This window comes from Alligator mississippiensis, chromosome 5 (assembly GCF_030867095.1).
Source record: "Alligator mississippiensis isolate rAllMis1 chromosome 5, rAllMis1, whole genome shotgun sequence".
Lineage (NCBI taxonomy): Eukaryota > Metazoa > Chordata > Crocodylia > Alligatoridae > Alligator > Alligator mississippiensis.
Window position 1 is genome coordinate 179,853,941 of NC_081828.1, and position 26,850 is coordinate 179,880,790.

At 41.6% G+C, this 26,850-nt stretch overlaps 1 protein-coding gene across 4 annotated transcripts in view; it reads right to left on the reverse strand.

Annotated features, from left to right (window-relative positions):
* Positions 1-3,754: 3,754 nt before the first annotated feature.
* FAM171A1 (family with sequence similarity 171 member A1) overlaps positions 3,755-26,850 on the reverse strand; it is a 130,301-nt gene continuing 107,205 nt past the window's right edge. For all 4 annotated transcript variants that reach the window (XM_019498014.2, XM_019498013.2, XM_059729044.1 and 1 more), the window contains 3 exons: positions 9,529-9,645; positions 7,197-7,311; positions 3,755-6,589 (listed from right to left, as the gene is read on the reverse strand). In XM_019498014.2, the coding sequence (XP_019353559.1) occupies positions 4,897-6,589; positions 7,197-7,311; positions 9,529-9,645 (1,925 nt within the window). In that variant the 3' untranslated portion in view covers positions 3,755-4,896. The remainder of the gene's footprint in view (positions 6,590-7,196; positions 7,312-9,528; positions 9,646-26,850) is intronic.

Sequence of the window (26,850 nt, forward strand, 5' to 3'; positions counted from 1 at the left end):
AACTGTTCAGCAGGAGTCATTTTATCTGACAGTAGTTCAGCTCTTAAATTGACTGACAACATGCCTTTTTCTTAAAGTTTCCATTAAATGCCTAAATACTTGCTTCCCTGGTTACCTACCACCTCCTAGTAACAAGACAGTTATACAGCAGTTCCTTATGGTCTGCTTAGATTTGTTCATTTCCAAAATCCTTTTCCTTCTAAAAATCCTGCTTTATGATTAGGTTAACTAGTAAATGAAAGTATTCCTCACTAGGTGGCAGACATCCAATTTTGTTTTTAAGATCAGTAATAATATTTTGCTCCCCTTGTAGAAGCCCTGACTCAAAAACAGTAACCAATTATCCATAATGTTAGAGAAGCAAGCTTATTCTTTTTCTAAGACATCCAAGGATACTTCTAAAATTAGATTCTGCCTGTGCAGTTGAAGGGACACTAGATTTAGGCCTACCAGTTCAGACTGAGCTGCCTTCATTTCTTAAGTGAATTTTACTTGGTTAAAAATCCCAACCTCCAATTCTCCTGGGACAATGATTCACAAACTTTGTCTTGTTATGACTGCATTTACAGACCATGGTGTGACTATGTAGCAGTAACTTTGCAGATGGACTTAGATTGTAAGCACCTTGGGCATCTGTGTTTTGCGTGTATAGAGTATCTACCAAAACAGGAATCTGAAAATACAAATAATAATTAATAAGGCAATTTGACATCCTCTCATGATTAATTTTAGAGAAATCAAGGCAGGGTATGTTACAATGTTAAGGAAATGGGAGCTGAGGCTAAAATTTATAATATATAAAATGTGAGGTTAAAATTAGAGCTGTCAATGAATTGCAGTTAACATGTGCAATTAATGCATTAATTGGTTCCTGAGTTAATTTTTATTAATGCGTTAATCACATGCCGTCTGGGCTGCTCAGTGGGGCGGGGCAGCAGTGGCAGCGCAGAGGACCACAGTGTGGCCTGAGTACGGGCTCAGGCTAGCTGCAGCTGGGGGTGGGGAAGGGGGGAGCTCCTGAAATGAGGTGGTGGTTCCTCCCCGTTTCATGTAACAGAATTATGGTTAGAGCAGTTGTATGGGAAGTGGAATTATATATCCCATGCTGAGGGGGTTGAAAATCACACCTTGCGCTTCCCAGGAGAATGCTGCAACTTTAGGCTAGAATAGGGCACTCTCCACTATACTTTTGCCAATCTATAGAAAGAAATGAAAAATTCATGGGACCAGAAGGAAAGAGCCCAATTCTGTCGTCTAATGGTTTTAGGACACTATTCTGAGACGGCAAGTCCCTGATTTTGATCCTTGCTTCCATTTCTGTTTATACATTTCCAATTAAATAGTAATTAGATAAAAAACAAAATCTCAGGAGCATAGATCAAACCCAGGACTTCCTTTCTACTAAGTGAGTTACCCAAAGCTGATGTCACTTGGCTGGGAGAGTGTGCTGAAAAACTAACTTTTTGTAACAACCACTCTGACAGTCAAGTGTTCCCAAGGACCTAACCTGTCACCCTGCTTGCAATACTCTTTTTTAATTTTGCTTATTATATCACTCTGGCACCTTGGATAGAGACTCCCATTTTGCAAGTTACATATTCTAAGAGTCAGAATCAAACTATTTTTTATTACCATGAAATGAGGGTTTGACAATAAAACCACCCCTAATCTATGTGGTATTTTTTAAGAGTCCCAAAACTGCAAAATATCCAGCTTGCTTTAGTTTTCTTTTAAATAAAATTTGCATTCAGTATAATATCAGGACCCTACCTTATTATGTTTCGTCATCACCACAAAATGTAAAAAAGGAACATAAATTTAAAGTCAATTCTAGAAAAACTGCTTCAACCTAATATAATATTGCTTGTCTCTACCTTTACAAGATAATTATAATGGAATCTGAAAATAAAATTTAAATAATTAAATCCAATTAAACACAAATTTGACCAAATTTTAAGGAAAAGAGCTTAAAAGAAATTACTGCAATGCTTTCAGTAAATTTTAATGTTTGTATAATTAAAATATGTTTTTTAAATATTCAAATTATTAATTCAGCTATTATAATAGGTTTAGATACCCAGTAAGTGCCCCTTTATTTAAAACAGACCTGTTCTGAATTTGTGACCAGGCACCATAAAATAGATCACATAGGCCCCTTTTTTGGTAGTCAGTGGCAAAAATCCCACATACTTAAAAGGAAGGAGGATGCACTTAGAATGGGATTAAGTAATAATAAATCATTAGTTAGCACTTAACATATTCATTTAAATATTTAATGCGCTGTATACCCCCTGTATAATATCCTGTATCGGAAATCTTTTCTCTCATCTCCTGACTTGACTCACATGATGGAGTGGGTCCTACTGGTTCAAACACTGAATTGGGACTCTAGAGATTTGGGTTCTGTTCAAGCTTTGTCACTGGCCTACTGGCAAGTCACTTTGTCTTTGTACCTTCGTTCCTTTCTGTCTAAGATGGGAATTACATAATGAGCAACTTCACCAGAGTTGCTGCTAATACTGTTTGAATAATTGAACAAAATACAACAAACCAAATATTTCAAGTCCATACACAAAAGTGGAGGATCTCTAGTTTTTCTATCACTAACCTTATGGCATCTTTACTTGTGCTCCGGGGTAGGGGGAGGCACTTTATTAGAGTGGCTCTGAGATCCACTCTAATTAAAGCACCTGCAGTGTCTTGTACATTCACCGTTCTGTACTTCAAAATGGTGGCGGGGGCACTTTAAAGCTTGTTCAATAAGATTTAGTTAAAGTGCCTCTGCTGCCAATTTTGAAGCATGGGCATGCTGAATACATGAGATGTGGAGACTGCTGGAGTGCATCTGCGCTGTAATTACAGCATGTCAGAGCAGCTTTACCGCACGTCCACAATCATCCTTAGTTCCCAATACAGCAGGACAACTAAGCACATGCTTAACTTTAAATACATTCCAGTGTCTTAGAGCAGGGTAAACAACTCATCTGGCCCTGTGGGCCAGGTGAATGGCATGTAGCCGATTCATTGGCGGGTCCAGACCCATGGTCCCCATCTGTATGCCAGTCCAAGATGCATGGTGCACCGGCACTTGCTCCTCACTGGTCCAGGAGCACTGCTGCACATGGCACCCTCTCTATGTCTGTAACTGGGGCAGGCACTGTGTGTAATACAGATTCTGAAAATGGCACTGCATGCAGCATGCTTTTTGGGTCCTGCATGTGTGGCTGGTCTGGCACATGACACCTGGGTTAACTCAGACCCAGGGCTGGCACTGAAGGCCATATATTTGACACCCCTTAGAGAAAAATCTGGCCCCACTGACTTCAAGACTCCCATTGACTTCAGTAAGGCCAGGCTTTCACTCCTATGGACATCAGTGCTCTATACCTAGAGAAACTGTGGCATTTTCATCCTTGGCTGGGATGGTTAGGCAGGGATGATCCTGCCTTGAGTAAGGAGCTGGACTAGATGACCTATGTGATCCTTTCCAGCCTTACTTTCCTACGATTGTTAAGTGCTTTCGGGATAGAGGTTTCCTGAACAGCGGATTAGGGGGGGGAAGAGGGGGAGTCCTGGGTAAATATGGACTTAATTAATCTTTAGCAATGATATATTCTTTTGAACGCATGTACTGAATGATATAAATGGATGTTTGCACAGCAAAAAGTGAACCAAAATCATTTTACCTAGTAACTTATATGTACACACAAGGTGAAGACACTCAACAGCAGGAAATAAACAACCCACAAAGCTATTTTTTTTTTTTAAGTTTATTTTTATTTATAATTTTTGGATAACCAAGCAGCTCTGTATGGAGAAAGCACAGAAGAATAACTCTGGCACTTTTGGATAGTACATAATTTTTTTTCTTCAAAATGTTTTAGACACATTCAGTCTACTTGCTCGGCCCATCATCCACATTACGTGAGCAAGCTTAGCTCATAAGATTCTAGAGAATAGTAACCATATATACAGTCAATGACACTATCTTCTTGGCTATTTTGGGTCATGAAAATGTCCTCTAAGTCTACCTTGGCTAAACAAGAATCCACAGTACACATGATAGCTACTGAATACACCGTATTGAAATGAGAAATGCTTAGCACAAATGGGACACTTGGCATGCACTTTAAAAGAAAAGGTATAATTTCATATATTTATAAAATCCAAACAGGGTCAATTAAAAGGAGTTAGCAAAAGAAGGGACTCTTCATTGTTACTGTAAAAAAGGCACTTTGAGTTAATGGGACCAGAATCGGAGGACTCCTAGTTGACACAAAGTTCAGTTTGGTTTCATAAAAAGGCTTTGATACCAAGGGATGCTACTCAAGTTTCCTGCAGTTTTACATTAAGACAAATTGCTGAACAGATTATAATAATGACATAAAATGTTTACAACCAACTTGTAAAAATAAGAAAAGCATAGTATAAGCAAAATATTACTAAAGAGCAGCAATGCATAGCCTTCCATTGAGATAATGCATAATTTTAGACACTAAGTGTCACACTTCTGTTTTTAGGTACTTTTTCAGTAGCATTATCAAGATAAAATTGGCTTAAGAAAACATAACGAAGTTTCACAAGCTCCCACTGGAAAGGAGACTGAGGTCATAAAGCAGCCAAAACAATTTGTCAGTATTTTCAACATCCTTGATGACTAATATCAAGTAAATGGATTAACAATCACACTTTTCTTTCAGCTATCTCACTGGAGGCATCCATTAAGTCAGAATAACGATTTTAACTCTCTAACATTTACACAGTAATGCATTTTAAGTTCTGTCAAATGCTGCCCACCACAGTTTTGTTTTTCTTTTTTCTTCCACAATCAAGCACTTCCACAGAAAGAATATTTGGCAATTATACTCCACTGAAAAGCAGATTTTTTTCAATAGCTTATTTTATATTGAAAGCCATCAGTGGTCTCTCCTCTCGTTTCTGCCAAGGACTCTTTTTATCTTCTCCTTGGTCGTCATCCTCATCATCATCGTCATCATGGACAGATGCCCCATGTTCAGGGCTAGTTAATGGCTCTGGTTGCATTTCTACAGTTCTTTTTGTTGTTTCCTCCTGCAGGCTGGGCAACTGGACACTTCTTTTACTAGCCCCATCCAATAGGCATCTTAGAGTGCTGTCCTCGGGGCTGCAAACTGCTGTTCCACATTCACTGCCACTTTGGTCCATATCATCCAAATATACAAGCTGTGTGTAAGCTGTACTATCTGACACTTTCTGTTCTCTTTGCTGGTGTTCCTGCACTGGCTGGTGAATCTGCTGAATGGGTAAATGATCTACTCTTCCCTTTCGGGCAGATTTGGGTTCATTCATGTCAACACCAGAATCCAAACTGGCATCATTACTTCCATTCCTTCCAGCTCTTTGGAGATCAATGTATGAATGTCTAACGTGAGCATTTGAACGTCCATCAAGAGAAACAAACCATGCTCGAGGATGAGGCAGTGGCTTTCCACCTCCAAGCTCCATCAAAGCTTTTTCTGTGAGAAGCTGCACTTCACTATTCATCTGAGCCAAAGATGCATCATTAAGTGAGGCAGGAATGGATATAGACTCTGACATGGAAGCATTCTGTGGACTCCACTCAGCTGCACCTGCATCTTGCAAATGTTGTTGAGATATTGCTTGTGATGATAACTGTTGGGATTGTATCTGTTGGGGAGGATGTGGAAAAAGCTGTGCATGAGGGTTGGAAAGCTCAGCCTGCAGTCTTTCTATATCAATTTGCTGGTCAGTAGGGACAACCAGTGGTTGACTAACGAAAGGGTGTTCTCCTGGTAATTTCATGTAATGACCTGGGATGACCAATGCAGGCAACACTTTTCTGTAAACACTGTCATTGACTTGATCAACAGAATTGCAGCAGATCAACTGACCTGGTCGAGGAAAAGATGTAGGTCGTTCAAGATGATCAACAGACCGAGACATCATACATTCAGTTGGTCTGCAGTCCAGCAGTTCTTTTTCAGGGGCTGAAGTTGTAGGGTATATTTGTTCCTGAATATTGTATTTACTTCCTGTAGAAATGTGGTTTAGAGATACTTGAATCTCTCTCTCTTGCTTTTCAAATAAAGGCTGAGACAGCATAGCATTGTAACTTCTCCTGAAATCTTCTTTGATAGGAGACTCATAGCCCTCTGGTATTTCTGTAGATTTCCTTGTTTTTAAAGGAAAAGTATCTGCTGATTTCTGATAGTCTTTTATTAAAGTCACACTAGGATTCAGGTTCGCCAAGGAGATTCTGCTCTTGTCTTTCTCATCTGAAAGCAGTTCTTCTCGGGAACTAAATTCCTGGGAAGTACTGTATGAATGTTTGAGCATAGGTGTATGCATATCTGCTTCTCCACTAGAAGACACCATTTCCATGTGGACAGCACTTATTAACTCCTTGGTGCCTGACGTTTCGGTGTGTCCATTGCTGGCACCAGACATGCCTCCAGGAAATTCTGACTCCCGTCGGGAAAATATTAAGTTGATGTGGGACATGGAGGTTGATTGATCCTTCTTAGAACCATCCAGTGCTGTGGAAAGCTGCAATTTCTTATGGTGCTGACGTGGTTTTATACATTTCCTCCTGCAATAAGCCATAAAAAATTTCTATGTTTATAACTAATGTACATACAAGACCAATGAGTGTGCAACAATAAAAGCTTTTCAAGCAGCAATTGAAAGCTCAACCCTTTAGCAACAACGGTTAAACATAAAGAATAAAAGTAAACAAGAATTTGGGAAACCTCCTGAATGAATAATATTAAACTGGAGCAAGTGCCTGGAAGATGCAAACTTCAAGTCAGTGATACATGTTCATTAAATAAAAGTTGAGCATTTTAAAACAAAAATTGTTGAAAACATCCATGCAGCACTGAAACAAATGGATTTAAGACTCAAGTTGCACTGTCTTCTTTTTAATGTAAAGTTTCAAGGTTTAATTCTGTATGGAGAACTTAACTGTGTGAATTATGGGACTGTATAATTTACAACTCCCCACCTAACAGACCCGGGGAAAACTACTTGTGCTGTCTGCAGCTAGGGACTGTCTTACCATGTCATTTATTTTGAAGTTCAAATCAAGATGTGTGTGTATTTAAATGTGAAACAGAGAATGAATAATGTCATTATTGAAAGATTAGGGATGCTTACATTTTCAATGTGAAACGAATCATCAAAACAGTAAACATTACCTGCAATAATACAAAAGGAGACAGAACAAAACCAGAAGAATGAGAGCCATCCCTCCTAAAATTGCCAAAAGAAACACTGTGTGATAGCTGGTAATGTCCTGTGTTACAATGGGACCTAGAAGGCCAAAAAGAAAGAATTTAGACTTGTGACAACCTTTCAACAAAGTGAGGCATTATAAGCTTCAAATGAAGACAACTGCTCCCTTGCTTTCAAGATAATAAACAAATAACTCTCTTTTTAGATGCTCTCCCATCTCTTGTGCTGTATGAGAGGGGGGAATATTGTGGAGAGGGCTACAATGCCAATTGATTATTCTGTGGAAATTTGCCCGGTTCCAAAAGGAACATGTTTTATGGCTCAATTGCCAAGCCACTGTTGGGGTAGAGAAGCCACTGCAAAGTTCTCAGAGAGGTGTGCATGGAGCAGAATTGCTGCTGACCCTTGTTTGCCTATTCAGATTTCTTTTTACCCACAATTTTATCACCTTGCAATAAGCTGTAGATATGGCACATCTTTTTTTTTTTTTAGAGAAGACAGGTGTTCAAATTTCCAGTTTAAGTTGAGAGAAGCTGTAGATCTTTAGCATCTTTGAAAGGCAGGTCCTTAATTTAATAATGTTGTTGGTTTGGGTTTTTTTGGTTTTGTTTTTTTTTAGAATGGTCAGTGCAATCTTTATTCACAGAAACACACAAATGCACATAGGTTTTGCACATGTACCAATTCACTCATGGTATATCCTTACCACAGTATGACATACAGGCCCAATTTTTCTTTTCAGGCAAGGTGGTGTAGTAAAATGCAGAATCTGGCCTGTCGCATTAGACAACATGAAAGATAATCCTATACTGTGGTCTGTATACTACTACTACTAAATGTATCTAGTATTTGTATACAATACAGTTGCAACAGACTTATGTGGATAAGAAGGGAGATGGTTATTAGAATCTCTAGTAAACCATGGTGCCTATCATGACAAAGTTTGAGAAATCTTGACGGAGGCTCTGACAGGAAGGCAATTCAGAATATAAACAGAACTTGGCTCTAAAGAAAAATCTTTAAAGACGAGCACAAACTGATGTTGCAAAATATGTTAAATAAGGGATCAAAATTACAAGTGGTGAAACTCTTATTAAAAATCAAAGAGATGCATCAAAGCAACATCTGGTTCACAGTTGTTGCCTTTTTAAAGGCACGATTACTTTTGACAGATTACTTTGAATTAAAGATACAGTTTGTCTTTATCTACACCTGCAACTGAGCCTTGTTCAGCACTGAGACATCTGCATGTTTCAGCAATTTTATTTTAGTAGCATAAGCTTGAACAAAAACTTAAAAGGAAAGAGAGCCACCAGGAAGGTTTGTGGAAACTACAGAAAAACATACAAAGAAGAAATCCCTGTAGCGCAGGTTGCTTTGTTTGACAGACAGAGCTCAGTTTATTTGCATAGTCAGGGCGAGGGAGTTTCAGTCAGGCTACCTTTGTTTTCAAGTTGATCAAAAACTTAAATAAATGAAATCTCAGAAGAGGTGCCTTGCACTTGATTTAAACAGAAGGGCCTCTGATTATACACGGCAGGGCAACTCTGCTAGTGAGCTAAACTAGCGTGGCGGGGGGAGGGGTGTTGAAATCAAGCTGCAATGTTTACAGTTTAAAAGGAGTATAAGTACAAGCAACAGATGGCTCCCACTGATTCCTAAATTATTTAAAAATCCTCCTGGATGTCAAATGATGAATCTGCAAAGGAAAGGCTACCAATTCAGCCTAACTGGTGAATTAGGCTGTTTCAGACACTAGTTCTTTACTTGTTTAGGGTCAACTTCCACCCTAACCCTATGCTTGGTGTAAGTTTAATGAAGTCACTGAGATTATAGCAGGTGCCCAAAGAAATTAAACGTTTGATAAACTAATGAAAAAACCCATTAATAAGCATCCAACCTAAGACTGTATTAGTTTCAGTTGAAAACTGGACGTGTGCATAACTGCTGGAACTCAAACTAAATCAATGTTATTATTTCCCTCACTTACCAGCAACATTTAGTTGATAATGATGACATAGATGACATCACAGCAAGGGTTACTGTACTAAAAACTTACTTATTTAAGTTGTATGAAGGTTCTGAATTCTCAAAACAAGAATATTTGTGTTCAAGTACAAGGTCCCCTCCTCTAAAAAATGTAACCCTTTCTTTGCAAACATACTTTTGAATAATCTATTTTTCATTAAGCTGTGACATCTCAGAAGAGGTCTTATATATTTATATTTTATATGAAAAATATAAATAAGTTAATATTTGTTACTGAATACATTAATAAGATTAAATTAATCTCACCTGGGATAGTAGGAGACATGGCTGCAACCCAATAACCCAACTGTGGTGCAATGTATGTCCAAGTCAGCTGATTTCCATCTTGTTGTACAAGGCCTAAACTACTCTTCAGCCATGTCCCTGTAAAACACAATGTTCAGAATAGGACATTGTTTACACATCATTACATACAGGCAAAAGATAAATTGTGACAAGATTTATCACTGAGTCCATCCAGTAACTTGCACATCATACAATCCCGATGAGGTTATAGGGGGACTTGCAGGCCTTACATGGATTTTTGGCACTTCTTTCAAAGTAGGAATCATCCCTGTGGTCATTTGAGGAGCTTTATACTTTTAAAAAAAAGAAGCAGCTGTTTGAAATGAAGAAAAATAATTAAAGCATCTAAAAGGTTGTGAATACCAATGGTTACTACCTTGGATTCCTTTTGTTTGAGTATTCCAAAAGCTAATATCCAGGGGCTTTACATACATTGTTTGTATTAACAATATCTCTTTTGGAATTCACATTAAAAAATGCATTGTAGAACTATAGCAGATCTCAAAATTTCTATGGCAGTAAAGATTTCTAAAGAATATGGACATATGCACCTATGTATTCAGCATACAACACAACCCTCTAAAGACTAAAATTATTCCGGTCATTGAAAACAAATATTAATGGTTTTTTGGTCAGTCAGAGTAGACAGCTTATTAAATAGTCTTTATTTGGTTTATTTTCCTGTGAGGCATGGATGCTTAATAAGACATTAGAGAACTGAATTGAGGCATTTGAAATGTGCTGCTTTAGGAGACTGCTGTGTATCTCGTACACTGATCACCGAACCAATGAGTATATCAAGCAGTAAATCAGTCCAGAAACTGGAACCTACAAACTGTTGTTGGAAGTTGTATGATGAAAGAAGCTGCAATGGTTTGGACACACCACGAGAAGGCTGGACACCCTTGCCAACATCATAATGCAGGGCACAGTGGAGCAAAAGAGAAAAAGAAGTAGATCTAAGAAGAGCTGGGGAACCAATATCAAGGACTGGACAGGGCTTCAACTGACCGAGTGCAAAAAGCTAGCTAAACACAGGGCAAAGTTGGGGAGGAGGGTTGTTACAGCATCTAAGGTGTCCCAGCAGTCACAGTGGTCTTGAGACTGACTTGACTTGATTTGGTAGAATGTGATTCTCTACCCCCGCTACTTAAAGAAACATACTTTCTCAAGAGAAATGTTACAGATATTTTAAACTGGTATTTAGAATCCAAAATAAATTCTTAAGCAAGTGTTAATTTCAAAGTCAAATTTTCAGCCTGAAAAATTTAAGGATTTTGTTCTTTAAAAAAATCTGGGTTTTTTTTTCAGTAGGCAAAGAGAGAACAATGCACGCTTATGCAAAAGCTTTGAAACAGGCAAATTATTTGAACTTTATTATACATTAAGACCTTCCCTCTCCCCTCCACTAAAACAGCTGTTCCTCTCTTTGATCCAAGACAGCACCTCCAATTCTGGTAACAGCCCTCCTGCATACTTTCCCTAAAAGAAAATTGGATTGGTGCTGTGAAGGATTAAAAATTACAACATTGCAATGCAATATTTTCAAGCTTCTGCAAGGTAATTAGAAGCAAAGGGGGTAAGTGTTATGTTGTGCTGGATACAAAAGTAGATTCCTTCAAAACAATTTTTGCAGCCAATAAAGATGCTTTTACATCTTTGGGACAATTCTAAAATGCTCCTTTAAACACAAGGCATTTTACACAAGACATTTTCAAGTATATGTTGATCTAGCAGTTCTGTTCTTCTGCCACCAGTGGGTGCCACAAGTGAAAACTAATCAGCTGCAGTTCTTCTCACACTTTAGCTACCACCAGAAGATTACTAGAACACAGTATCTCAGCTGCTTCAGCAGATAAAGACCTTCATGTGCTTGAAGGCTAGTTATTAATTCCTGATATGATGGAGAAGATGAAAGACTGAATTTTTAAATGCCTTTTTGTAAAGGGATATATATTATCACTATTGTGACTTGCCCCACTAAAGGGAATGGTGTCACTAATGAATCTAAGAAGTTGGAGAAGAGAAAAGAAGAATGCTGCAAATTTGAAACTGACAGTGAAATACTTTATTAGTTATATGCAATACCACTAAATTCTTTATAATTTCCTACTTCCTCTGTATTTCTTATATTATTCACATGTTCAAATTACACAAGTATAAGAAGAAAGACTTCTTTCAAAGAGACTGTTTTGAAATTCAATTTTTAACTACTTATTTTTTTGGTAAACCATCTCTTTTGAACGACAACTAAGTTCATATGAATTTTGTGAAAGCTTGTGAAGTCTCTTGCACCTGACAGCATTGTAGTATTAAAGAAAGTTGCTACATGTAGACAAATACAATCAATGACTCCTCATTTAAACTTGTGGCCAGGAATCACATTTAATATGGCAGCAAAGGCACCAGTCGCAGGGCTCAAGTGCCTATATACTAATGCTAGGAGCATGGGGAACAAGCAGGATGAGTTAGCGCTCCTGCTTGCACTAAACACCTATGACTGAGTGGGGCTAACAGAGACCTGGTGGGATTCATCCCATGACTGGGCGGTACATATTGAGGGCTATAGACTGTATAGAAAGGACAGGTCAGGGAAGAAAGGGGGGGGGGTGGGTTGCATTTTATGTCAGTGAGCAATATACATCAACCCTCATCAAGACAGAATCCAAGGTTGAGGAAGTAGAAGGATTGTGGGTTAGGCTACATGGGGGGCAAGGAGAAAGGGATTTGGTGGTAGGGGTCTGCTACAGACCCCCACACCAAGGGGAAGAAATAGATGCGGGGCTCCTGAGGCAACTCTCGGAGACCATAAAAGCTAAAGAGGTGGTAGTCATGGGGGACCTAAACTACCCGGACATCTGCTGGGAGACGCAGACGGCAAGGTCCCATCGCTCACGCAGGTTTCTAACCTGTATACAGGACCTCCACCTGACACAGGAAGTGCATGGTCCCACTAAGGGGAATGCCATACTGGATCTGGTATTGGCAACAGGGGATGACATGATAGGGGACCTCCAGATCGGTAGCCATCTGGGGGACAGTGATCACCTAATAATAGAATTCAACATAAGACATCGAGTGGGTAAGGTAACTAGTAGGGTGAAAGTGCTAGACTTTAGGAAAGCTGATCTCAATGCACTCAGGTGATTAGTCAAAGAAGCACTGCAGAGTAGGAGTTTTGAAGGGATGGGAGCCCAAGAAGGGTGGCTGTGCCTAAAGGAAACGATCCTTCGGGCACAAAGCGAGACGATCCCCGAGCAAGGCAAAAAAGGGAAAGGGGCCAGGAGGCTTCCATGGCTGACCAGAGAAATCCAGGGCAGCCTAAGGGCCAAAAGGGGAGCACATAAAAAGTGGAAACAAGGTGAGATCACTAAAGATGAATATACCTCCTCTGCTCGTGCTTGTAGGGAGGCAGTTAGGCGGGCCAAAGCTACCATGGAGCTGAGGATGGCAACCCAAGTAAAAGACAACAAGAAATTGTTTTTTAGATATATTGGGAGTAAAAGGAAGGCCCAGGGAGGAATAGGACCGCTGCTAAATGGGCAGAAACAATTGGTGACAGACAGGGTGGACAAGACTGAACTCCTCAATGAGTTCTTTGCCTCAGTGTTCCTAAGCGAGGGGCACGACAAGTCTCTCACTGGGGTTGTAGAGAGGCAGCAGCAAGGCGCCACACTTCCATACGTAGACCCTGAGGTGGTGCAGAGTCATTTGGATGAACTGGATGCCTTTAAATCGGCAGGCCCGGATGGGCTCCATCCGAGGGTGCTGAAGGCACTGGCCGACATCATTGCAGAGCCACTGGCGGGAATATTCGAATGCTCATGGCGCACGGGCCAAGTCCCGGAGGACTGGAAAAGGGCTAACGTGGTCCCCATTTTCAAAAAGGGGAGGAAGGAGGACCCGGGCAACTATAGGCCGGTCAGTCTCACCTCCATCCTTGGTAAAGTCTTTGAAAAAATTATCAAGGCTCACATTTGTGAGAGCCCGGCAGGGCAAATTATGCTGAGGGGAAACCAGCACGGGTTTGTGGCGGGCAGATCGTGCCTGAACAATCTAGTCTCTTTCTATGACCAGGTTATGAAACGCCTGGACACAGGAGGAGGGGTGGATGTCGTATACTTAGACTTCAGGAAGGCCTTCGATACGGTATCCCACCCCATACTGGTGAACAAGCTAAGAGGCTGTGATGTGGATGACTGCACGGTCCGGTGGGTGGCGAATTGGCTAGAGGGTCGCACCCAAAGAGTCGTGGCGGATGGGTCGGTCTCAACCTGGAAGGGTGTGGGCAGTGGGGTCCCGCAGGGCTCGGTCCTTGGACCGATACTCTTTAATGTCTTCATCAGTGACTTGGACGAGGGAGTGAAATGTACTCTGTCCAAGTTTGCAGATGACACAAAGCTATGGGGAGAAGTGGATACGCTGGAGGGCAGGGAACAGCTGCAGGCAGACCTGGACAGGTTGGACAAGTGGGCAGAAAACAACAGGATGCAGTTCAACAAGGAGAAATGCAAAGTGCTGCACCTAGGGAGGAAAAATGTCCAGCACACCTACAGCCTAGGGAATGACCTGCTGGGTGGCACAGAGGTGGAAAGGGATCTTGGAGTCCTAGTGGACTCCAAGATGAACATGAGCCGGCAGTGTGACGAAGCCATCAGAAAAGCCAATGGCACTTTATCGTGCTTCAGCAGATGCATGACGAATAGGTCCAAAGAGGTGATACTTCCCCTCTATCGGGCGCTGGTCAGACCGCAGTTGGAGTACTGCGTGCAATTCTGGGCGCCACACTTCAAGAAGGATGCGGATAACCTGGAGAGGGTCCAGAGAAGGGCCACTCGTATGGTGAAGGGCCTGCAGACCAAGCCCTACGAGGAGAGACTAGAGAAACTGGATCTTTTCAGCCTCTACAAGAGAAGGTTGAGAGGCGACCTTGTGGCTGCCTATAAGTTCATCACGGGGGCACAGAAGGGAATTGGTGAGGTTTTATTCACCAAGGCGCCCCCGGGGGTTACAAGAAATAATGGCCACAAGCTAGCAGAGAGCAGATTTAGATTGGACATTAGGAGGAACTTCTTCACAGTTCGAGTGGCCAAGGTCTGGAACGGGCTCCCAAGGGAGGTAGTGCTCTCCCCTACCCTGGGGGTCTTCAAGAGGAGGTTAGATGAGTATCTAGCTGGGGTCATCTAGACCCAGCACTCTTTCCTGCTTATGCAGGGGGTCGGACTCGATGATCTATTGAGGTCCCTTCCGACCCTAACATCTGTGAATCTATGAATATCTGGGGAGGGAAGAAGGACGTATTTCCTATTTTGTAAGTATCCAACAGCAAAAAAATTGTCATTCCATGCATTGGGTCATTTTAGCACACATTAACCTACCTAGGTTTTTACATGGCACCCTCCAACACTGTATCTGGTCACTGCAGTATAGCAATGGCTTCGTCTCCAGAACACCCCACAAAATGGGGATATAAAATAAGAGGCCAAAAGAGATTTAAGTAACTTGCACAAAGTAACAGCATATTTTCATTTTTTTTTTAAATGTAGACCCTAGGAATAAAACAAACCCAGATTGCTTAAGGCTGCCATTTTCCCTCCACATTTTACATCATGTTACATCCCCTAAACAGAAATATACCCACAACTAATGGTCTTGAATGCAAAGCTGAGAAAATGACCTACAATCTTGCAAGGAACATCTTTGCTCTACTACTTGTTTGGTACAGTGGCCACTAGGCTGTCATTGAAATGACCATTTGTGATGACACTGCTCACGGCTTAAGCTCCCATTTACAGCTTTTTTTTTTTAAGAAAGAAAAAAAGCTGAAGACTTTGTTAAAGCTCTAAGAGGTTTAAGTTAGCAATCAGGGTAAAGAAATCAAGTGGTAGTGAAGGTGGCGGTGGTGAGTCAATTTTCTCTGTAATCCAAGCCTTCTTAAAAGTACAGACAGTCAAAAAGCCCAAGGCTGAATCAATTCAGTCTTTGTAAATTGGTCTTACCTGCAGAGATTAAACTAACTAACAAGTGATCAAACATTTACTTTTTGTAGCCACATGCCTGTAGTGACTCAGGCCAGAAGCTGGGGGCACAAGAGCATGGCTCTCTGGCACGCAGCCAGCATCAGCTGTGTGTTTGCATCATCTTTCTGCTGCCCCTGAGGTCTCTGGGATTTGCAGTCCAGGATCACAGCAGTAGGACTGTGCAAGGTTGCTCAGGACTTCTTCCTGCTTCCAGGTGCCTCTGGATTTGTAGCTCAGTCACACTGCACGCTAAGTTAAGCAGAGCAAAGCAGCTCTCTTTAACACCCCCCCCCGTCCTGCCTCCAGACTCCAGCTAGAGTTTGCTTGGGGAGGGCAGTCCCTGCCTCCCCTTCACCCCCAACCCTTCTCTGCTGGAGCAGACAGCACAGCTCAGCCCAGGGCTGGAAAGCATGCTGGGATGCTGGGGGATGCTGATTTAACTTGAACCAGGAATTGGTCTGGGGCAGAAGTTTCATAAACCGGTTTGACCCAAATCTGTTAAGTCTGATACTACATTCAACCAGGTTTATCTTAAACCAGTTTCAGTCATTTTGAAACTGGTTTATGTGCATTGAACTTCTGTCCTGTTACAGGTTTAAACCAGTTTCTGATCACTTAAACCAGTTTGTGTGTAACTTCTGTCCCTTGCCCTTAAGAAATATGATACTTAAATGTGCACACAGACACACACACACACACACACACACACACACCCCTCCACCCTTGTAGCTTGGCCAACTGCTACTTATAGACAATACATTTAGATGGGACTTGTTACTGCAATTATTTACTAAGGGAATCTTGTATCCAGCTGGCTTTGCTCTGCTTTACACTGCATTTGAACAAACAATTATTATAATCTTTATAATGCATCTTTAAAAGCTCTTTCACTTAGTAAGTATGTGCCTGCATAATGAAGAGATCAAGAAGCTAACAGAGGCTATACTCTTATCACTGGGAAAAAGCTCAGCTGTCATCCTGTAAAATAGGCAGAGACTCAGATTGTTAGTAAGTTATCAACACAGAGGAGCTGTGTATTTGCTGAGAAAGCGAATGACAGATCTGAGTGTGAAGGCCTTTCTGCTTGTCCACTTAGCTTGCTTACCTGTTTTTGCCAACAGTTGGCTGTTTTCCAGAACGCTTACTGGTCACAACTTAACACCAAAACCCTGCTCCTCACGTTCTTGGATGTGGAGTTATGTTACTATTTTTCACAGAGCAGCTCATGTGCTCAGATACCTGATCTTGGCTGGGAGGGAAAAGGCTGAGGGTCTACTGAGCAAGGACACATCCCACTGCTTACCCCTTCTAGCCACTTGCTTGCACAGGAAGTAACTAGATTGTCTTGAGTGGGGGGGGTGTACATGTGTATGAATATATATAATAATTAGAATAATATACACAACTATATATATATATGTGTGTGTGTGTGTGTGTGTGTGTACACACACACACACACACACACACACACACATATATATATATTTATACATGCACACACACAATACAGTGTCTGGTTTATATTTATGTATATAAAAACCAGAATATAAGTAGGATGTGCAGTCAGAATTGCAACTAAGCAGAAGATTAAGGTGGTGGTTGGGAATCTTATACCCCTACATGGCTAAAAGCTATGACAATATAGACTATTATTAGTCAATTGTCATGTACTCCCATCACAAAATCCCAGAACAAAGATCATCTCAAACCAGCTACACAGTACATAAGGTAAGCTCAACACTTGATGCGTGAGGAGAATTTATTGCATGAAAACAATTTTTGTTTAATACTCTTGTCTTATAGGTCAGGAAAAGATTTCATGGTGTCAGAATGCATCTTTGGAGCAGGAACAGCAAGTTCTATCAAGTCAGTCAGTAGTGCATGGTTTAAACCGATTCACTTTTGCCATTAACCTAGAAAGACCAACCATCTGGTGCTTCATGGAAAATTTCTATATATAGAGACAATTCTTGCTTATACATAATTTGTACATTTCTCTTTCTCCTTTTTCCCCTATTAGTGCTCAGCGGAGCCAAAATGCTGATCCAGGATTAAAGTCAGGGAGTAGCATACTGACTCAAATGAGTACATAAGAGTTTCCTTGTAACTCTTTGCTTACCAATGGTACGTGTGTTCTGGACTAAGTGGGGTTTTGTAACAGCACAAAAAGATGGTGACAGCATACCTACAGGCTGGGGAACTCCCTTCTCGTCAGCACAGAGGCAGAAAAGGATCTTGGAGTCATTGTTGATTCCAAAATGAACATGGGTCGCCAATGTGGGGACGCGGTCAGCAAGGCTAACTGCACCTTGTCATGCATCCACAGATGCACCGTGAGCAGGTCGAAGGAGGTGATCCTCCCCTTCTATGTGACATTGGTCAGGCTGCAGTTGGAGTACTGTGTCCAGTTCTGGGCGCTGCACTTCAGGAGGGATGTGGCCAGCATTGAGAGGGTTCAGAGGAGGGCCACTCGCATGATCAGGGGACAGCAAGGCAGGCCCTACGAGTGGAGGCTACGGGACCTGAACCTGTTCAGCCTCCACAAGAGGAGGCTGAGAGGGGATCTGGTGGCCATCTATAAACTGGCCAAGGGGGACCAGCAGGCAATGGGAGAGTCCCTGTTCCCCTGAGCACTACCAGGAGTAACAAGGAATAACAGCCATAAGTTGACTGAGAGTAGATTCAGGCTAGATATCAGGAGGCACTACTTCACAGTCAGGGCAGCTAGGATCTGGAACCTACTTCCAAGGGAAGACGTGCTCACTCCTACCCTGGGGGTCTTTAAAAGGAGGCTAGATAGCCACCTAGCCGGGGCCGTTTGACCACAGCATTCTTTCCTGCCATGGCAGGGGGTTGGACTTGATCTGCTCAGGTCTCTTCCGACCCTACCAACTATGAAACTATGAACGGTATTTAAAAGAAATAAACTGGACAGTTGGTTTAAAAACTTCACTTAAAAGGAAAGTGAAGAATTAAAATAATTAAACTGAAAAAGGTAAAAAAATAATAAAAAGTTAAAGCAATATTAATTATCTATCAAGGGTAACCCCATAGTAAACCTAAAATTCACCATCAAAGAATGCCACCCCTCCTCCCCCAGTGGGACAGTTAAAATCAGGCATAAGATAAGGACTTTAACAGAGCACCAGAAAGAAGGGAGATAGAAGACATGACACTACATTGCATTAAATCTGATTTTCAAGGACATGACCACTTATCCTAGGCAAACTATGGGAGTCTATATGGGAAAGGCTGTTGTGAAATAAGCTAAGACGTTTAAATTTTGAACACTGAATTTAAAGGGCAAGAGATATTCTTCACGAACTGCTCATGCTTGTTGTGATTTTAACTTACTTCACTTCCAAAGCAAACTAAAAATAATTACTCATAGCATGGGATTAGTCTCCAGATGGGGAGCCAGTACAATCTATTTCCTTATGTAGACAAGCCTTCATTTGCAATATTATGCTAGTGGTCCCATTAACTTCAAAAGCAGTGTTCACATGAGTGCTTCCCAGATCCACATCTTAGTGCTGGTTCTATTGTGTAAATGTTCATGCAGTATTGATTTACTTAAAAGAAACAAAAAACAACAACCACAAAGCAAAACAAGAAAACCCCAACCCCGAACTGTATTTTAATGCATTCACAGTGAAATCTAAGCATATTAAAATCTTCTTCGTTTCAGTGCATACTCACACTTGTGTAGGGTTCAGTCTTACTCTTATTGAGGTAAGTTGCAAATCCCATGAGGAAGGATCATGCACATATATACAAGTAGAACTGTCCCAAAGGGTCATCTGCCCCAGGTAAACACATGACTTAAGAATAAAAGGAGAAAAATTCCACTCCCTCTTGCTTCAACAAGGCTACATGCTGACATGCAAGACCAGAACCCAGCCCTACAGGTGAACTTTTAATTCTGGTGACACTGTATTAATCTGCCTAATCTAACCAATTTATAACCCATATCATCATCACTATAGTGCCTTCTGCTTATTTTGATTATATAATCTTTTCACTAAAACAGTTTGGCATGTGACTGCCTAGAGCACACTGTAGCATGTATGCAGCCATGTAGTATCCTTCAATGTCAATAATAACAGATGTCCAAACACCACAAGTATTTGGTCTCAGTGTCACCATGTTTTTGTCAACATTTTTTTTCAGTTTCTGTCTGAAATCTAATTTAGTGCTTTCCTCAAAGAAACCCATTTTCCCCCCATGAAGCACTCTGCTATGTGAAACATTCAAAAAGAAGTGCTCTTTATTAATAAAACATGTGTACCCCCCCCAATTAAAGAATTATCTAATTATACTTGCTGAAAGCAATCAAAGTAAAATGACCCAATTGTGCTACATACAGGGCAAATGATGTGTTTCCTGTGGGACTGAATAAATAGGAGGGTGGATTTAATTAACCAAAGATTGAATTAAGCCAAACTCACTATACTAGTGATTTTCATTTTATTATTAATAAGATTATACTCACGGGAAAGAGTGCTGGAAATAGGATAAAGTTGAGTTTTTACAATAGCCTAATATTATAAATGTTTATTTCTTAATAAGAATTGGTATTCCTTCAACTGTTGATTTCTTCTCTGGTAACTGTTGTCACACAGGATGATGATGGCACTGAAAATTTTTGTAGGTTAAATAGAAGCACATATGTAAGAAGAAATGGGACAGCCTATTGAACTATTAAATATAAAACATTCACAACATAGCACATGTGGTTATTTCTAGAACTAATTTCTTCAGACTCTTCAAAAGTATGGCTCTCACCAGATGTGTTTATCCATGCATTTGATCTCAGATCAGTTTACTTGCGTGTAAACTACTTGTGAGTAAATGCTCCTGAGAAGGTGTCTACACATGCAATGATGTGGGAGCAGATTTGCTGCTTCTAGCAGCAAACTGCTCCCACTTCCTGTGGCTCTACAATGGGGCCCTGTTGCCAGCACGGGGAGCTCTAGGTGTCTCCTGGGTGCTAGCCAAGGGGGTGGCAGGCAGCACCAGGCCAGGAGACATTTTTCTTCTGGCCAGGGCTGGGACATTACTCCCTGCCTCTGGAGAGCTGCCTGCTGCCGGGGCGGGGACAATATCCCCTGCCCTGGCAGCAGAGAGCTCCCAGTTCCAGCTCCTTGATCAGAGCAGGGGACTTGGAAAGGGCTGCAGGGGTTGGGTAGGTCACAGCCCCCTGCCCCAATCTGCTGGTGGGGCAGCTAGCAGCAACCCCTAACTGGGTGGGGATTCCCTGCCCAGCCGGGGGCTCACTACTAACTACCCCACCTGTAGATAGGGCAGGGGGCTTGGACCTGCCCACCCATGCAGATCTCTCCAAGCCCCGTGCCTTGATCACCTCCAAACCCTGTGCCTTGATCACCTGATTGGGTTGTGGGGCTGGTATCTATCCTTGACCAGGACAGTTCCCAGCCTCCACTCTGTAATGTCGGGGTAGGGGCTGGGGAGCTTGTTCCCCACTCAGCTCCGTGCTTATAGAGCTGGGTGGGGAACAGGCTACCCAGCCCCCACCAGCAGGGAGCTCCCAGTGCCAGCCCCACATTTGCAGGGCTGGCACTGGAAGATCCTTATCTCCCAGCGTCAGCTCCATGGTCATGGAGCCAGTGCTGGGAGATCCTTATCTCCCAGCCTAAGCTCTGCAGTCATAGTGCTTGGGCTGGGGCTGGCACTGGGAGATAAGGATCTCCCACCACCCACTCCTCGATCATGATCTTGGAATGGGGGGCTTGGAGCTCTCTGCTGCCAAGGGAGGGGGACATCATTCCTGCCTAAGCCCGCAGATGCACCCACTGAGAATTCAGTCCATGGCATTTTTTTTTTAAAAGAAAATATTTTACTCTAGTTGTACATTAATTCTCGTTATTTTAAAACCTGAATAAAGTGCCAGTGGAGTTGAATCCTCGAAAACAGTTAACAAGATTACCTCTAAGGAACATCACCATGGGAAATCTATGAACCTATGAATCTATGAAATTTTAATCCAAGTAGATTTTTGTTTTGTTTTTAGAAAATCTTTAAGGCAACAAAATAGCAACTTGGAATATTTCTTTCATGACCGTCAGTATACTAGTCTACTATTACTAGTGCAATGCTGTAATTTACCAATTTAACTATCTAATAAGTTAATATTACAATTTTGTTTTTGAAGATGCTAGGCAACATACACACACAAGAAAGGTTCATGCTCTGAGATCATGTCTTCTTTATTCTTCTACTATGAATCTGCTCTTACAGCCTTTTGCCATTTGGATTAGTCTAGTTAAATCATGCTACTGTTGTAGAAATGCCATAATTATTTGGCAAACCCTCCAAAACAGGTTGGTGCACTTCAGACTACTGAGCACCAGAAAAAATGCTTTTTTGACAGAGATTTTTTGGCAGAAAGCATCTCCACAAAACATAATTGTTCAATTCTCCAGTCTGAACAGGGCTCTTCTGTTCCCTTTGTTACCTCTGTCATAATTTTATTCAGACTTTCCTTTACATACATCAGCTACATGTCAAATGTTTTAGAAAAAGTGTTTTAGAAAAGAATTTTTCTTTATTTAATAATTTTAATAACATTTGAGTAGGTGTTGGGGCAGATTGTATACAAAAGTAATTTCCATTGTTTCAGTTCCCTAAGCATTCTCCCCGCCCCCTAAAAATGCCAGAACTAAAAGGCTTATCAAAAAAAATTTCTTTAATACAGTGGCAATGAGTAGGGGATGCACGGGGGTGCATGTGCACCCCCTGAGAGCACTGGTGCACCCCCTGACTGGCCGTGCTCACCACTTAGGCGGTGGGCCGGGGGGGGCGAGGCAGGAAGCAGGCGGGAGCACCAGTGCCCACCCTGCAAGCACTGGCCGATCTATGCGATGGCTGCAGCCACTTCCACGAGTGGCTGGGTCTGCTTCTGGGAGTGGCTGCAGTGATTGTCCGGAGCTTGCTCCCAGAAGCGGCCATGGCCACTCCCGGAAATCGCTGCAGTGATTGGTTGCAGCGACTAGCTGTCGCGGGATCGCCTGGGGGCTCCCCCCCCTAGATCTTCAGGATTGCCTGTGGCAACTCTCCCCAGTCGGCAGGACTGGTCGCAGGGGGGGCACATGACTAAGGCAGCACCAGTCACCCATGCTTTTATACATGTGTCAATAACTAATTTCAAATGCAAAGGCTTGGTTGTGCCTCCAGCACTGTAATTTCTGAATGCTGAGTTTACATGAAAGATACTGCATTTAACATTTGCTTCATATGTTATTGACATGTGACACGTAGTCGATTAACAATATTAGAATAACATTTAAGTAAATAAACAAGAGAATGCAACTACCAGCTCCTATCTAAAGGCTTCAAAGCAATTTACACCCATTAATTCACTCAGTCTCACAATACATCTGTGAGGTGATTGTGTCTATTTTACAGATTTGGAAATGGCAGCATAGACACATGACTTATGTAACTTGATCCGTTACCAGAAGTCACACACAGAGTTAACTTTATTAGTGAATGTTATTAAGGGAGATACAAAGTTGAAGGGGTAGAAGGAGATCCAGAGATCCAGACAAAGATGGCTACATTGTCCAGGGTGGGTTGAGGGAGGACCTAGCTAAAAGTTACATACAGAAGACTGTCTTGATATCAAGACCCCTCTTTAGTAGCTTCTAGCTCTACCTGGCAGCTTCACTCCTTTTCTGATCCAGATCCTTAAACACCACTCAGGCAGCTGTCCTAGCATGCTTACCCTTTTCCCGCTAAAAGTAATTCTAAACTGCACAACCTCACCATCCTTAGCTCCACTGCCCTCCTCATCTTGAACCCTCATGCCTACTTTCCCCTCTACCTCTGCCACCTGTCTCTGGGTGCAGGTCTGGCAACCTCCTCATGGGGGCAGAATAACAGAAGCGTGTGGGGCTGTGCATTGGTGAAATCAATGTAATTTTGTATAATGTTATTTGGTTTAAGTTTTCATTTTATTTCCTTGTTTTTATAGTTTTGTGTTGCTAGGTACATGTTGGCCACTTGAGCAGTGCATGTGCATACATGTTAGCATCAATTCCCTTCTCTGTTCTCTCTCTCTCATTCTCTATATATTATCGTAGTATGCATGCCTATGCCTCATTTGCTGTGCCTCAAAATTCCTATCGTACCCAGAGAAGCAATAAAGATGGCACATGAGGTTTCTTTAAAAAAAGAACAAACCCATTTCTACCACTCAGCACTGAAAGCCATAGCCTCCATTAAAAAAAAAAAATTAAAAAAGCAAACACAAGTGCCTTTGACCCATGCTTTTAAATTATATTCTTCCAAAGGAATCATGCTAGCCAAAACCTACCTCAGAGTTAGGCACACGAAGCATTAGCAGATCTTCTTTTCCTTTAGAAGCTGAGATCCATCTGCTACTCTGCAATTATATTTGCGCCTGTTATGTAGGCATCATGCATGATAAAAAGCTGGTTTTGGTAACTACCATTTCTATGGCAACACATAAAATACTAGATTCTTTGAAAGCAGTTACTTAAAACTTGTATTCCTCTGTGTATTTAGTCTTTAAAGGGACTAATTTAGCCTTGACAGTTAAGATAGAAAAGAAAGTCAAAATCAAACTGTCAAAGAGCTTGTAAACTACAGAAACAGTATAAGCTGTGAAGCTTTGGTTTTCTCTTCACAACTTGCAAATGAATCTCCACATGCCCAGGAAACCTGACAGTTTCTAGTAGTATATAGTACGCTGGATACGGCTTTTCTGATTCAATTGGACTGTAAGCTATTTAGGGTAGGAAATGTCTTCCCCTGTGCTTGCAGAGGTCCTAGTCTAAAGGTGCTTCAATCTTGGCTGTACCACTGGGCAATATAAATAATGGTAGTAGTAATAACTATAGTATACTGTACATTATGCAGACTGAGGCTATGGTACACAACAGCGGTGCTCGACCTTTGGCACCAAAGGCCATATAAGTAACATGGGGCCAGTCCATGGGCCGGATCAGGCTCCACATCACCAGACTGGGCCCCTGTGCTGCCTCTCTCAATCCCACATTACTAGACTGGGGCTTTGTGACACCTCCCTTGGCCCCATGCCACCTCCCTGGGATCTGCACTGCTGGATCAGGGCCCTGAGCCACCTCCTTCAGCCCAACGTCACCTCCCTGGGATGTGCACCACTGGATAGGGGTCCCAGACTACCTCCCTAGGATATGTGCTGTTGGATCAAGGGCCTGTGCTGTCTCCCTCAGCCCTATGCTGCCTCCTCGGGGCCCATGTTGCTGGACTGGGACTCTGCACTGACTCCCCTTGGGCACATGCTACCAGACTGTGGCACTGCCCTGCCTCCACTTTGCTCCCGTGTGCCCAGATTGGGCCCCAGGCCACCTCTGTGCGCCAAGCTAGTGTATTATCTGGCCTGGGGGCTCCTCACAGGTCCAGAAATTTTGGTAGGAGGAGAGTGGGAATTGCTGCCATTACTCCCTGCTGCCAAATTTTCAGACCTGTGGATACCCTTGAAGGCTGGAAGGCATGGCTCTGCAGGTAGCATCTGGCCTGTGGGCTGGGGGTTAAGCACCCCGGTATACAGTCTCTCAACAAAACTCATTGAGGAGCCAAAGTGAATTAAATCCCACAGCATGTTAACTCTGCAGTCCAGTGCCTTCCAGCCATTACAGATACACACCAACAACTGACTTCCTAGACATTTCAGGCTTTCCACCAAAGCAACTGCTTGTAAATAGTTTAATATAAAGCAATCTACAGTCTTAACTGAAAGATTATGAAGATGTTTTAAAATCATGTCCCAATCCTACTATGTTTTATCATGGCAAAAACTAGCCACTGTATAAAGTCTGTTGGTCTCAGCAGTCAGATTCCTTTCTGCATTCACTGATACTCTAACTGATGTAACTTTTACAGCAACATCAGCCCATCATCACTGTAAATAAACCTGCCAACAAATACATAGTAAACTTCTGTGAACAGTGCCATGTCTAATGGTGTGTTTGAATATGGTGGCCAGCAGCTAGAAGACAACTCATTTTAATACATGAATCTATTTATGCCAGAAATGAAAGTTTCCACTCTCCTAGCTGAATTATCTCCAGGGTAACAACCTTTTACAAGTTAATTGCTTAAAAAATAATTGGTAGTAAACTAGATGGCTTAGAATTTACAATAAAGCTGTTTAAAATCTCTCACCCCTCTTCCACTTAATTTATTACAATGTTCACAGGTAAAATAATTCTAATTTTTTATTTGCTAATTAAGATTTTAAAAAAACTTATTCCAGTTTTATTTTTAATAGGCTTTTTATAGTATTCATGATCCTACTATCTTTGACATACACACATGTTAATATATGAATTAGCATCCTAACACCTGAACTCCTGACCCCATTATAATCAGGGAGTTTTATTGAGTTTATTGGATAAAGATGTCACCCAAAAAGATTAGGAGAGACATTTTTAAAGGTATTTAGGCATCTACTATGCAGACTGGAATTATAAATACTGCCTGAAATTTTGGACCAAGCACTGCAGCAGCACCTACTTAACTATTCAACCATTAATTAATTCAAGCTACTGTGGTATATGAATAGTTGTCTCTTCAATCTGTAGAATCTATGAAAAATCCCCTATTCACAGACTAAATGTTGTTGGATTTTTTATTAGCATATTTTCTCTGTAAAATTTATATAATCATCTGGTTTCAAAAACATGCCCAATATTTTGGGAGGAGGGAGAAAATTGAGCAGTTATATGCAGCTGAACCTGAAAAACTATTGTACTGCATATAGTAATGATAAAAACCACATGACATCTCAACAAAAACTAAGCATTGCCCAGCAAAATTTATATTGCTACTATGTCTGAAAGCAGCACTGAATTATTTCACAGTAACACACTTTCACCACTGGCATTCACCCCAATTATTAAACAGATTTGTGAAAGTCTTTAGCTACTAAAGAAAACCACAACATAAACCACGGCTGAGAAAGGAGAGCTCCCGAAGGTAAAGACACAGAAAAAAATCCACATCAGAAAGCTAGAAGGATTTTGTTATATTTTTTTTTGCATGGCTCTGGGGGCTCAGAGGGAATTTAAAGTCAGCTTACTTGGGAAAGTTGAGGATTCCCCCATCATAGGAGGAAACCCTGGATGGCAGAGAGCCAGCTCAAAATGGCTCTGTGCCAGCTGCCTTTACATCCTCCAGTACTGAGAGAGAAAGCAAGTGACAGACTGCTGTTGTGCTGCACTCATACAGAGATAAGGTC